The sequence below is a fragment of the Thunnus thynnus genome, chromosome 2 (genome assembly GCF_963924715.1).
Source record: "Thunnus thynnus chromosome 2, fThuThy2.1, whole genome shotgun sequence".
NCBI lineage: Eukaryota > Metazoa > Chordata > Actinopteri > Scombriformes > Scombridae > Thunnus > Thunnus thynnus.
In genome coordinates this window covers 25,434,360-25,448,751 of record NC_089518.1, presented here as the reverse complement: position 1 = coordinate 25,448,751, position 14,392 = coordinate 25,434,360, and the positions used below count along the sequence as shown (strand labels likewise).

At 41.0% G+C, this 14,392-nt stretch overlaps 1 protein-coding gene across 1 annotated transcript in view; it reads left to right on the top strand.

Moving 5' to 3' along the window:
* Positions 1-1,882, top strand: part of ptch1 (patched 1) — a 54,835-nt gene extending 52,953 nt beyond the window's left edge. Inside the window, exons 24-25 of the mRNA XM_067612649.1 lie at positions 73-619; positions 734-1,882. Of these exons, the coding sequence (XP_067468750.1) occupies positions 73-618 (546 nt within the window). The 3' untranslated portion in view covers position 619; positions 734-1,882. The remainder of the gene's footprint in view (positions 1-72; positions 620-733) is intronic.
* Positions 1,883-14,392: the final 12,510 nt, after the last annotated feature.

Here is a 14,392-nt window from a genome sequence, read left to right as displayed (position 1 = left end):
GATTCTCTAATTGTAGCTTTTCTCTTGTTTCTTATATTATATAAATAAACCTTTTACTGTTTTGCTCTACAGTCGGTCACCTCTCAGGGTTGTGATTCTGGGCCCCAGCCTGGGGCTACTCAGCGCAACAGCAGCAGGGACCCCAAGAGCCAGCTGCACTGGCAGGCCCCGCCCCCAGCCCGCCCGCGCATGGACGCTTTTGAAACTGCTACTGAGGCTGGGGGCCATTATGGCTCACATGGCCATAGAGAACACTCAGCAGGCCACAGAGCCCGCTCTTCCCACAACCCACAGCCTAATCACCACCTCCCGCACCAGCCCAACCCTACCCCTTATTGCCAACCCATCACCACGGTAACAGCGTCAGCCTCAGTCACTGTCGCCGTACACCCTCCCCCCTTGTCCAACCAGAACCCCTCCGCTTCCTCTTACCCAGGATACACTGCAACGGACAGTTACTGCCCATCGGGGCAGGAGGAGCCAGAGCCTGCCTTCCAGGACCCACATGTGCCACAGGACACCCACACAGGCACCAGAGGAGCCAAGGTGGAGGCCATGGAGCTCCAGGATTTGGAGTTTGAGGCAGCTGAGAACAACAGTGGCAGACGGGCTAGCTGAGGTGAGCTTTCAAGTACTGCAGTAGATCCTCATCAATTAAGTTTGACACACTCAAGCAAAATCTGTGCCATCATGCCATCAAGTACTGACAATACAATCTCCTTTTTGTTTCCAGTTGTGGAGAACAGAAGTGTAATGGCCAAAGATGGACTCCTCTGTATTACTAAGCAGCTAACCCGGCCTGACCCAGCTCAACATAGCCCAGCCTGGCTCGTCACCGGCCCTAAGCAGCGAGACACTCGCCAGTGTTTCCGTCATGGTGCTCATTCTTACTGTAACCCAGTGGACTATTGTCTTAGATATTTCTATCTATATTTAAAAGATGTATACATATGTAAATATGAAAAAGTAGCTATAATTTTAGGAGCTGTACAACTCCTCATGTTAACAGACTGGGGCTGCCATTTTATATGGTGTGTGTGAGTGTGTGTGTGTATGTGTCTCTGTGAGAGAGAGAGAGAGAGAGGGAGAGAGAGGGAGATAGATCTCTGATTACTGTTCACTCATCTGTGGATCTGTGCCATTAGGAAGCTTCATCTAAACAAGAATACCTGTCAGCATTCACTGTTGCTGCTCAAAATATTTTTTAAATAATATACATTTATAACTCTATGCAAATGTCTCTTTAAACAAAAGAAGTGATCTGTCTGTGTGTGCGTGTGTTTGTGTGCGTGCGTGTGTGCTTGTGTGTGCGCGTGTGTGTGTGTGCGTGCGTGTGTGTAGGTATGGGCTGTATGATGTGAAACAGCCCCATTATCTTCTGGCTTATACATCAGATACATCCTCAGACTAACATTTACACTCATTGAAAACATGAGGGAAATTGTTAGAATTATCAAACAGGGCTTTGGTATATATGTGTTTGTATGTGTGTGTAAATGTGTGTGTGTTTATTATTGTACAAAGGTACGCATGTTAAACTATTACTTTTTATCACAAACCTGTGGTAGTTATGAAACAATTACTGTTTAACTTGACACGCTATGCGTGCTATTTAAGATGAGCAGATATGAAGAAATTTTAAAAGCTGGTTTTTTGTTTCGTTTTGTTTTTAGTTATCGCCTCTGCATTGGAACCTGTTTCTGCTCTCAGCTTTGTATCACTGTCTGTTAGGCTGCTCTCTGGTTGTATTTTACTGTAAGAGGTTATGTATTGTTTAACCTTAGCAGGCTCAAAACAGGTTCTGTCTCGTTAACTGAAACGCGAGCAGTCAACCCACCTCAGATACTCACTGTCATTACAGGGACGTTCACATTACTGATTCTGGAACAGGGTCAAAACGGGGCACTAACTCTGCACCCTAAGTGGCTTTGTCGAGTGGATAAGCTAAAGCTCAGACCGTATACTGTACAACCCGATTCAACATGGCACTTGACTGCATTTAAACTTCATTCACAGGAATATCTCTCCTCAAGTAGCTCTTTATTTCTGTCCAACCAATAAGCTAGCCCATGCAGCCTGCTAACGGCTAAGCCCTATATGGCCTGACAATGTCCTCTATGTGTCACAGTGTATATGTGTGTATAAATGTTTGTGTGTGTCCATCCTTACTCTGTCTCAGCTCTCCTGTAGTGACAGTAAAGACAACTGGCCCCAATTTGGCCTCAGCTGTCCCCACTGACCTCAGCTCATAAAAATCCACAACATAACGCCATGATACTAATTGGACGTCCCCCCTCAATTGCCAAATGGCGCAGCCCAGAGCCTCAGGGGTCAGAGTGCACACCGCCAGCCCCTTTTCTCTTTCAGCAATGGCCAGTTTATATCTGCATGTCTATGTCAGCATGCATACCTGTAACCCTCCCCAACTACTATAAACCCTCCTCAGTTCCAGACACCTTACACCCCATCACTCACCCCCTCCGCACCTCTTTTTGCCTCCTCTTTTACACTCTCACTTCCTGTTGAACACGTGTAGCTCTTAACGTCTTCCTCCATCCCAGAAGTCTTTGCAGTTTTCCTCCCTCTGTCCACCATGTTACGTCAGCTGCTTGCATGAAATAGGTTGTTCTGTTTGGTTTTTTTGTTTTGTTTTTGTTTTTGTTTTGTTTTCTCCCAATGTCACATTGGCAGTAGCGGAGAGAATCATAGCTGGCAACTATTTTATTCATTTTTTTAAATGTCTTTTGTTTGTTTTTGTTTTCAACGTTCAATTGCGATATTTATATTTTTGTAATATAAAATGTGTTGTTTTTTTCTTTCATTATTGTTGTGATGCCAGTGGATAACAAATGCAGGGATTTTTATGTCTATTGAAAAAAAACACTATTACAGTTTAATGTTTTTACATTAATGGAGTTTGATCTGTATAAAGTGCTTACTAATGTTAAATAGGAAAAAAGAGTATATAACATTTTACACTACAGGTCTCATCATAGCTCTTAGAGGATTTTAAAAGGAAAAAAAAATCAGTGGTTCTTCCAGACTGCCATTTTGGTCTCGGTTGGCGTGGATGTATGCTGTTTTCAGTTACAAAGATAAATGTATGCCATATAATTTATTTATATGAAAATTTATTTTTGTAGTGTACATAGTAGTTGTCAAGGTATTTGACAGAAGTATATTTTTAAAGAGTTTATATGTAATGATATACCATAACAGAAAAAAAAACCTTAAGGTGCACACTTTCATTGCTAACTGTCTTGTGAGACAACATCGACACCTCCCCTTCAGTATTATGTTCCGATCCTTGGAGAGAGAAGTCAGACAGCTGTTTCTATGGGTTTGTCAAAGGCTAGCCATGAAAGTAGAAAATTGTACTAGCTCTCTAAATATTAATGTTCAAACACTGATAGAATTCTAACAAATAAAAATATTATAACTTATTTGTCTCTTTGTTCATAACTTTAATAAATGGAATCTTTAAAAAAAAAAAAAAAGATTGCTTTGGTCTGACTCTGAGTTGATGGTTTCAAAAGGGTTTTGTGCTTGAAAGAATACTTTGACATTTTGAGAAATACTTATTTGCCAAGAGTTAGATGACAAGATTGATACCACTCTCATGACTCTATGGGAATTATGAAGCTACAAATCCACCTATCAGCTGCTCTAAAGATGACTAATATCTCTCACATAGTATCTTATTTGTTTAATGTGTGCAAACCAAAGTGTAAAATCCAAACGTTACTGTGTTACAGGGTTATGTATTTTAACTGAAGTGTTAAATACATTTTTATACTTCAGTTTTTGGGCTGATTACAGGCATGAAACTGGTATTAATCTTCCCATCTAACTCTCCTCAAAATGTCAAACTATTACTTTAATATCAGACTTTAAATTCCACATATACTTCATACACACCTTTACAACTCTGTCATAAAGCAGGTCTTGCAATAAAGAGATGGGTTTTACACAGTTTTACATAGTGACAGGCACTGCAAACATCACCTCCATACAAGTCAAAACATTTCTGGTATTCCCTATTAAGAAAAGCTACAGGTAAACATGACCTCCTCTACCTCCCTCCCTCCCTCTCTCCACCCACCTCCCTTCCCTCCCTTAGTCCTGCAGTGTACTCTGACATCTGGTCTGGAGCCCTGCAGCCCTCCCCAACAGCCCACCCAGCTCCGCCCCTGCACCCCCCACCTCCACTCCCTGTTCGGTATGATTTTGATTGACAGCTTTATAGACTGCAAGGAAATTGGTTGTAGTTACAATACAGCTGGCCTGTTCGGAGTAATGAAAAAGGGCATGTGGCCTTGAGCTTGCAGCACTGATGGTGAGAGAGGGAAAGCGCCTTGTCAACTGCATGGGTGGTAGCTATTTATTCTCGTACTCAAGGGTTATAAGAGAAGGTTTTCGACTCGGCACCGTGCAGTTACCATGCAGCTAAAGCATTTTGATAGCAATGCAATTAAACCTTTTCTATTGCAACACATTTCTGCAATGTAGATGGACACTGTTTTGCAAATATCCAGCTGTGTCCTCTCTGTTGTTCAAATAGAGGATCACTTTTCCCAAGCAACAAGTTCAACCTGAACCTCACAGAGGATGAGGAACTCACTGACCCTGGATCAGCGGTTACAGGCAGGCAGCAGGCATGTCATTATATTTTAAAGCCAATAAAGGAAGACTACTCTGCTGCATGCCGTCCAACCAGTGCAAAGAGGCAGCCTGACATCTTACAAATGACAGGGTGTGTTTGGAAAGCTGGGTGGCTGGGTGTTGTATGTCATGTTTTGAACTTTTCTAACTTGAGTTGACATTTTTAGTCTGTTGCTCAGTGAGAAAGCACAGCAAAGGTTAAGGCTGGTACAGGTGTTGTCCAGGCAGATCTTAATGTGGCAGTCAAAAACCAGATTTAGGTTTTGGAATTTGGAAAATGTCTCATCGCCACTATCTGCTTTCAATTCTTTTTTTTCATGTAAATTTGTTTCGAGAACTTATATTTTCACAAAAATAAAAACTGTGGATTAATCCATGGATGTTCATCCAGCGCATCAGTGGATAACAGTGCTTGAAAAATTGCTGAAAGGTGAAATATCTGTGACCACCCCATGGTTGTTTGTAGGTGACATGGTTCATTGAGTTCTAATGTTGTTAAGGTCTCTCTCACCAGCACTCCCCTCATCTGCTGTGGGACCCCAGGTCACCAAACTAACACAACCCCCTCCCCTGGCCCTGCCTTACCCTTTAGCCCCCCTCACCTCTAGCCTTCTCACACACACACACACTCATAGTTGCCCTCAGAAGTGGAACGGCACATATTGTGAAGAGTGCTTCATTCAAACTAACGAGCACCAGGTTGTTAATGAATGAGTGTTTCCTGTACCTGTCCTCTCAGCCAACAGAAAGGGGGGGTGGGGGGGGAGAAAGATGGAGGGAGGACGAAAGAGGAAAAGAGAGGAGGCAATTAAGAAGTTCCTTCTCTCTTGGACTAATGGACTGTTCAGCCGTGGCTCTCTGCCCAGACTGGGTGACAATGGAGCGGATACGTATTGTGCAGCAAAGCTTTTTTTTAAAGTCTTCCTCCATTCATTAATTTCTTTACTTGTGTTTCTTTCTAACTTCACGCGCTGTTTTATCTCAAACCTACATGTGCAAAGGAAATTATTGATTCCTCTGTTCCAGTCCTTCTTTTCTGTCCATCTGTCTCCCTCCCTCTCCCTCTTTCCTTCCCTCACTCGTTCCCTGAAAGGCTTGTCCATCATCACCTGTCGGCAAAGCTAAATAAGTGTATACCCTCCTCTACATGAATGATTGCTCTGTTGACATGACTGCATGGGACACACACATACACACACACCCGCACTCCTGCCAGATCCAGGGCCAGATTTACACATTCTTTATAAAAAATGGAGTTTAAGAATAAATCTGGAGGAAGCATCACATGGCATGTTGATACAACTCCAGATCCAGACGAATGGGGGTTATGCCTTTGAGACCTCACAGACACCTTGAAAACCATTCAACTTCAGATTCGTGTTTGCTTCTGTGTGCGTGTGCACGCATGCGCGTGTGTGTGTGAAATTATATGCATACGAACAAGCTCTGTTTGCCAGATTGACATCAAAGCTGCTTGAGTTTTCCAAATGCCAGACTTGAGTGACAGCAGTATTTTATACAACACTTGTAGTTCCATTTCCAGGTCTCCTTGCATGACATACGCCATTTTCAACCATTCATAAATCTGATTTAATGTGACACACTGTTGTACAAATGCAGGCATGGTTTAGCAAATTAGTAAATCAGTCCTGCACGTCTCAGATTGTAAATACCAGCCTGATCATACCTAACGACTATAGATAACACTTTAGGGCTAAACAGAACAAATCACTGTTCTAGTACTTGCATCATCAAACTTAGGTGTGTAGAAATAGTGTCATTAGTATATCTTTGAATCAAGAAATATATTGCAGGCATTTTTTGTATTTAAATGTAAACTTTGCTGTTTTAACACAATATTAGTTACTGACCTTTTTTTGGTTATGTGAGCTTCAATGGATTGTTAGATTGATACCAAGAGTGTGCACTGATTTTACTCATCAAAGTCTGTTTACAGTTCTTGGGAAGTACTACATGCAAAACAATAAAGTTGTGTAAAGTCTCTAAAGGCTCCAGATGGCGGGAGCTCCGCAAAATCTGATAAATTGCCTCGAGTGACATAATTTGAGGCTTAAGACCACAAGTTTGAAAATGAAACAAATCTGGGTATATGAAGTAAGAAAGAAGTGAGGTTACCAGACCTAGTTCTCTGCCTCTCTGCCTGATGCTAGTGATTCAAAGCTAGAATAGCCACTACTGGCGTAACACCTGAATCTCCAACCAAACTGTCTGCGGTTGAGTTGCACTGTTGGTAATGCAGGCACCAGGAAAAAGAGTGCGTGGAATAAAAAAGATGGTATTTCTGGTTCTGCTGCATCAATTTTGATTTCATTCTTTGGATTATGTCCATTGTTCAACTCCTGTGGCAATGTTATAGAAGTGCAATGCTAAATCAGTGGAGCACACTTTTAAGTATCAGACTACAGCCAGGACATGGTTAGCTTAGCTTAGCATAAAGACTGGAAGCGGGGAGGGGGGGGGGGCAACTCTGTCCAAAGATAAGAAAAAATCTGCCTACTAGAGCCTAAATTTTATTTAAACTCCTCATAAAACCACAACATTTCTGAATGTGTATGTGTCGACATTTTTTCAACTTTGGATAGAGCCAGGTGTTTTCCCCGGTGTTCATGCCAAGCTAAGCTAATCTGCTGCTGGCTCAAGCTTCATATTGATGTACAGCCATTTTCACTGAAGATGACGAACAGACATGAGATTGGTATCGATCTTCTCATCTAACTCTCAGCAACAAATCAAACAAACGTACCTCCCAAAATGTCTAACTACTTAAGAAAATAATACAGCTTATTTCCATTCTATTCTATTCTATTCTGTGAGCAGTTTCTTGGTGGGTGGTTTGGGCGGGTTTTGGTGCCGGTGTTCAGTCCCACCCAGGGACCCGTTTGACTTGGCTGGCTGTTTTATCTCCCACAGAGGGAGTGCGTTCTTCCTACAAGACCGATCCAGAAAAATGTGAGGTCCAAGTCTCCAGTGGCCAGACTTACATAAGCTTAGCGTTAAAGCTCAGTATTGCAGACTGCAGGGCTGAATATCAAGAAAATAGCCCTTATGAGAATGACATGTTAGAAATATGCTTGGCATTTGACATATTGGACAGAGAAGGGATGCACAGTATGAAGAGGCAAATTCACAGTGCTGGATGTGTGTTGCAAGAGCAGGCTCGGCATCTATTGTCTCTTTCCCTTCTTCTGTCTCTGTATGTCTGAGAATCATTATAGTTGGAATGCAGCTTTCTGAAATCAGACATCTAATGATTAGTGAAGATGAGAAGAAAGAAGAAGTCGATGGATTCAAGGAATAATCATTTGAGAGGATGTGTTTAGAGAAAGTTATCAAATATGTAACTGGAAGTTGCCTTTGACATAAATGTGCACTAGTATTGTATTTTAACAATTAACATGACAAAACAATAGTTATATTCCCCGGATCCTAATTTTTTTTCCTCATATTGAACACAAATCTTCTGCGTATGATTGTATTCTAAAATTGATACATAACATTTTGGATCAAAACTTTGTTTTTTTTTTATAGACAAGCATCCTGTTATTCACTCATGACATGAGTGTCTGATCTCCACAAGACCTTTGTTGAGCACATTTTCTTACACACTACAACAGCTCTCCAGGAATCCTACGAGAGAAGAGTGAGAGAAGACAAGCGAGGGAGACAGAGCAGTGTAGCGGGTCCAAGACAGCGAGGGAACCACATCCAATTCTTATAAACAGCTGACATGATTCACTATGCATTCAGCACTGTTCAAAGGCTTCTGCTGCAAGAGAGGTCCACCTACAGAGCCAAAGATTGTATCTCTCTCATAGTCTGCAGTAAAAAGCTCAAGAAATTTGCCAAGATTATTATTACTTTTGGCTGTTGTTGCTGCATTCAGACAATACTCTAAACTAAATGCTGATGTGCGAACATTTGTAGTATTTTTCTCCAACTTTCACGGCTTCATATTTCCTCTTTTCGGTGCAGATTCAGACCACCCTATACTCGAGCTCAGAGATCTAAGGCCTGAATTAAATTAGTTAATTTTGATATAGACAGAACAGAGGATAGAATTTGCCAAGGGTGGATAGAAAGAGAAAGTGAGTAAAAGAGAAAATGAAGTAAAAAGGTGTAATCAAGTTGTAGAGAAGGGGCAGAAAGATTGGTGAGTAAAGACAGATGGAAAACGGAGGGAGGAAGAGAGTGAAGGGGGGTGGGGGGGGGGATGGTTGATGGTGGATGGGAGTAGCCGTATGAGAGTAATTATAATGACTGATGTTGTTTACTCCCATTTCCCCTCGCATCATTTATTCTGTGAAGGTGGAAAACCCACCCACTCTTTCTTTGCGTTACAGACGAGCGCTACAGAGCAGTGCCAAGCCATGTCATAATCTCTCCTCTTCCGCTAATACTGGAAGCATTTATCCTGCCCTCGGCTTCTCTCCTTCCACCCTCCTTCACTTTCATTCTGCTTCCATCGGACCTCTCTCTTTTTGTCTTTCTTTTTACTTTCCACTCGCCTTTGTTTCTATCCGTCTCCCTCCCAGCTCCGTCTTTCCATCCATCCTTTTGTTTTCATTACTGCTGTGTTGACACGGCTGTGTGCGACTGCTGTGATTGGGCCTAGCACATGTAAGACGTTAGCATGATGTACGGCCGTTTACACTGAAAATGACAAACTGAGGTTGGATGCTGTCATCCTTTCTTCCTTTTGTTTAATGTCGTCGTAGTGGCATGTACACACACACACACACACACACACACACGCACATGCGCTCAGTCACAGACACACACCAGATGAACACACACCACCCACCTCTTTGTTTAAACTATGCTGTTTGTCTTTGCCAGAAAACATGCAACAATGTATGGAAACAGATGCATCATCTTAAGACGCAAAGGGGGAGCAGAGACAGAAAGAAACCAACAACTAAATATTTTCACCTGTGTCTGGGATTGTTGAGTGAATACATGATTCTGCAATGCCAAACAAAACTAGAGCATATGATTTCACATGTCTCTAACACTTTTCTGAAACTTTTCTAACACTTATACTTAAAGGTTGTGGGGTCATAAACTGTGAGTCATAAAAGAAAGGAGAGTGGGACAAATGATTAAAAGTACAGTAAAGCTGAGGAAGGTCTTTCTTTGGTGATAATGGTAAACACTTTGGAATCTGGATGAGGAGAGGAGAGGAGAGGAGAAGAGAGGAGAGGAGAGGAGAGGAGAGGAGAGGAGTGGAGAGGAGAGGAGAGATATTTTTTAAAACTTCCATCTGTGCTTATTGATTCTGGCACCATGACAGATGCCTAATGAGGAACAGGGCTGAAGCAGAGCTCCGAGGACCCCAGAGGGAGGCTCAGTCTGAATCAACACACAGACACATGCACAGAAAATATACATAGAGATATGAGCACATACACACAGAGACTCATCAAATGAGTTTATATAGTATTCACACACCACACAGAGAATGATAAAATAGATGTCACTGATATTCACTAACAATGACCTCCACTGTCTGACTGGAGCTCTTTAAGGTTCTTTTTCAGTTCTTAATGAGGATTCAAGATGACTTATACAATACTTCATTGCCATATTGACTTGGTTAACTTAGGTCTTGCTGAGCTCACTTTGACAAAAAGACTAAACAAATGGACACATATGGATAAAACCAATCACAGAATGTAAACATGTGAGATAAATAATGAGTAAAATCCACCACATAGGATAAGTATTAAAAACAGTTTCCGTGGTACTGATAAGGTCGAACAACTAAAGACTGCAGTCACTTATCTGTATTTCACCCAAGACCTTGAATACTGTAATAAAAGACTGTTGAGACAGAGTGAAATGATTACAGTGAAGTGAGAAAGGCTCATTATTACAACTAATTTCTTAATTTCTTGACTGTGGCATCTCTGAATTAGTTCCTCGAGTGCAAAAATACTGACACACATACACACACACACACACTGCGAAACATCTGAAACAGTTCAAATAAGCAGCAGTGCTATGAGTAATTTCTTTCATATCTCTATGTGTGTCATATATTTACTCGGAGTATGTGGTGTATCTGTTTCGCCACTGATGAATCAATGCAAACTTGTGGCTCTGGAAACCAACCCTTTCACACATACATACACACACACTCAAACAGAGACATGATTGGAGGGGAAGCTGTCGGAGAAGGATTTTAGAGCAGGAAGTGTGTAATTATCGTGGACAGAGGGGCAGATAGATGGATGTGTGTGTGTTTAACACTCCCACTCAATTTCCCTGCAATCTACTGGACTAATAGAAAGCAGGTGTGTCTATGTGTGTGTATGTGTGTTTCTGTTCAGTGTACGTGATTGTATGAATGCACATTTACGTATGTGTGTACACATGTGTGTGATACAGTATGTCATGGTAAAAATGGTCACACAGCTCTGGTATCGGGTTGTTGAACTTGGAAAATGAATGAGTGACAGGGACAAAGTTGTGTTAGGGGCCAACTCATTGACAATTTCAGGTCAAGTTGAGTCCTCAGGGGCCCGATATAGAACTGCTTTTAGTGTTGCAACACTGCAAAAGAACAGGGACACTTCAAACTGTGCCTCTGTTCTTCTGTTTGTCAAACTGGTGGCCTGAAACTAATAACTCATACAACAAAGAGTAAGAGACTAAAACATTTTCTCTGTTTACAGCTAATCAGCCATTCAGAATACGAAATAAAAAAGGCTGTTGAATCTTTCTAATAACTTGAAGACAAAATGACTAACTTCAGAATAAGTTATTTTATGTGACAGCTGCTGGAGTTTCATTGGCGATGATTTTCTTACTGACTGATTGCAAAATGTCAAGTCACAGCTGGTTCTCTTCTTACTGGTTGATTACCAGACTGTAGCAGGCAGCTGAGTTATATGTAACCGCCTGTAATCAGAGGGTGTACCGGATTAATCTGCAGAACACACACACATACACACACTCTTACAGTTGGAAAGCACAACATAAATTCATTCGTATATAAAATAAATAAAACTTGCAAGGGTCATATGAACAGCTCCCAAAAAGTATTCATAATTGTGAATGTGCAGTTTGCAGTAAATACAGCATGTGTGAGTGTGTGTGTGTGTGTGTGTGTGTGTGTGTGTGTGTGTGTGTGTGTGTGTGAGAGCGTGTGTGTGCGTGCCAGTGTGTACAGGCTTATGCATGCTGTGCTGTTTCACATTGGTCACAGAACCTCTCTCCCTTTCTCAGCCAATCCCCAGCTTCCTCTCTAAGCAATAAAGAAGCATGCTTTAAAAATGCCTGGAATTGCCATAAAGAGTGTGTCCTTGTGACCACATGTGTGTTTGTGTGTGAAAGAGAAGATAGAGCAAATAAATATTCGGATTAGTGTGAAGCTATTTGGTCCCACATATTTTATTTTAACTTTGCAGACCTATGAGTGATTTCCTTGTATGTGAAGGATGTAAAATGGGTTCTATAAGGTAAGACCTGCTCCTCTAGGCATGATTTTACACACTTCTTCTGCTCACACCAGACATTATAAAGCAGAGGAGCCTGGGTAAGTCTTGATTTCCTTTTAAGGATCTCTGTGTTTGGCATTTTCGTTTTCTACTTTTTGCAATTTTTGTGTCATTTTGGTTGTATGTGATAGCCCAGTGGAGCATACATGAAGGGGCTGTAACAGAACAGCATGCTAGTACTGTAACCCTCAGTAATAGCTTTACTGTTATGAGGAAGCAACAAGCTTCTTACCTTTTACCTATACACCCTGTTTAGTCCAAGAAGGTGGAGAAATAGTCACAGCCACTGATTAGTTAAGTATTTTTACCTCTGGAAACTGTAATAGAATTTTTTACTTCTAAATATAACCTTGGTTGCCTTTGATATTTTTCAATAAACTGGAATTTTTTATCGTGATTTAACTGAGAAAGTTTCACACCCATCATAAAGCTGAAAATCCTCAAAGAGACAGTTACAAAATTGGATTTTTACTCCCACAACTGTGGCCACATGATGTGACCCTTCCCACTAGCCTCTTTATGCATATTAAAATAACTTTCAAATAAATGGATGGAAATGACATTTTGAAAGAGAAGATCTAAAACAGAGCCTGTTATACTGCTTCAACTGAATTTACATTCCCTTGTTTTATTTGGTGAAATTATTTAAAGGTGTACTTTTCTGACATTTCTAAGATGAAAACTGTTCAGTTTCAAATCTTAACTGACATTAACTGCTGTCAAACATAACCATAATCTAAATAAACACATAAAAGTACACTCAAGTTAAAAACACCACACACATACAGACACAGGAAGACATGAAAAACAGCTCCTCTAAACTTTGTGTGTGACACAAATCCATTTATGAGGGTGAGCTGGCCCCTGTCTGCAGACACCTCTGACAGCTCTTCCTTTCTCCTCTGAAAAGTGCTCTGTCTTTCTTTCTTTCTCCTCCTCTCCATCTCTGTGCCCCTCTTTCTCTCCCCTATAACAGCCAGACATTCAGAGTTAAGCCCAAACGGATCTGAAGATTTTTAACGGCACATTCCACTACTTTAATTTGAATGTCTCCTTCCTTCCCCCCCTCCATTGCTTCAACTGTCCTCAGGCTGAGGGACAGCCGTTTGCATCTTCAAAAAGACAAGAATTGACATGTAAACCCAGACACACAAATGTTCAACAAATGTTTATCAGAGTAGTGATGGGACAGTTCTTGATAACTTTCATAGAGAAGGCTGGATGAAGAATGTTCATGAGAAAAGGGAGAGAAGGAAAGAGTAACAATATAGTTAAAGTGATGACAGAGAAATAGATACAAAGAGAGAAGCAATATGGAGAGCTTACAAAGATGGAAGTGAGAGAGACACCACCCGTCATCTGAACCTCCAGTTGTACGAGCAAAGAAAACACCATAATGATTTAACAATTTAACAAAAAGATATATTCAACTGCAAAATCTGTTTCAAAATTCATGATTTAGTGAGTGTGTGTGACAATTCACAACACTAATATTCTTCTGACTCATTATTGGCCTCTAATTTTCCCATTTGCCACTGTTGTCCAGTAGTGCTGAGTACAAAAAGTGTCAAAACAGCACCTCATCTGTCCACAACATTCATGTCTCCACTTTGATGATCAGTAAATAGCAAAAAGCTGCAGTGCAAGCACTTCAACCCAGTCATGTTGCAGGTTCTGCAGAAGAGGGGTTAAGTTTGTGTAACCAAGAAAAATACTTTCCGAAGTGGATACATTTAAAAGCATGGCTCTTACACATTTTCTGTTGTTAGGTGACTATATGCCTATACATTTACAAAGTAGTGATTTGATTGAGGGTCCATGTGCAGCAGCTCAGGAATTACTAGATCGTATTAATGACTCTCACTCAAATGACTTTATCTTTTTACTTGGATGGAGAAGTAAATCAGCTGCCTTGTTAGTCCACAGGTCAATCCTGCCACACTCCTCATCAGATGGTAGCATTAATGCTTTATTTACCAACTGGCATTAGACTACAGGAGGAGGAGGATAAAGCATTTTTTGGTTTCGATGCTTGAGATCATCTTGAAACCATCTGAAAAACCCAAATGGGGACAGAAAACTTTCAACACATTATGTTTTTTTTTCAAACTTAAAATGTGAACATGATCTGAATCAGACAGATCAATGAATTCAAGATAATGTTGCAGATGTGAGTATGTAGACCAGATTTAATCAGATTGAACTTTACA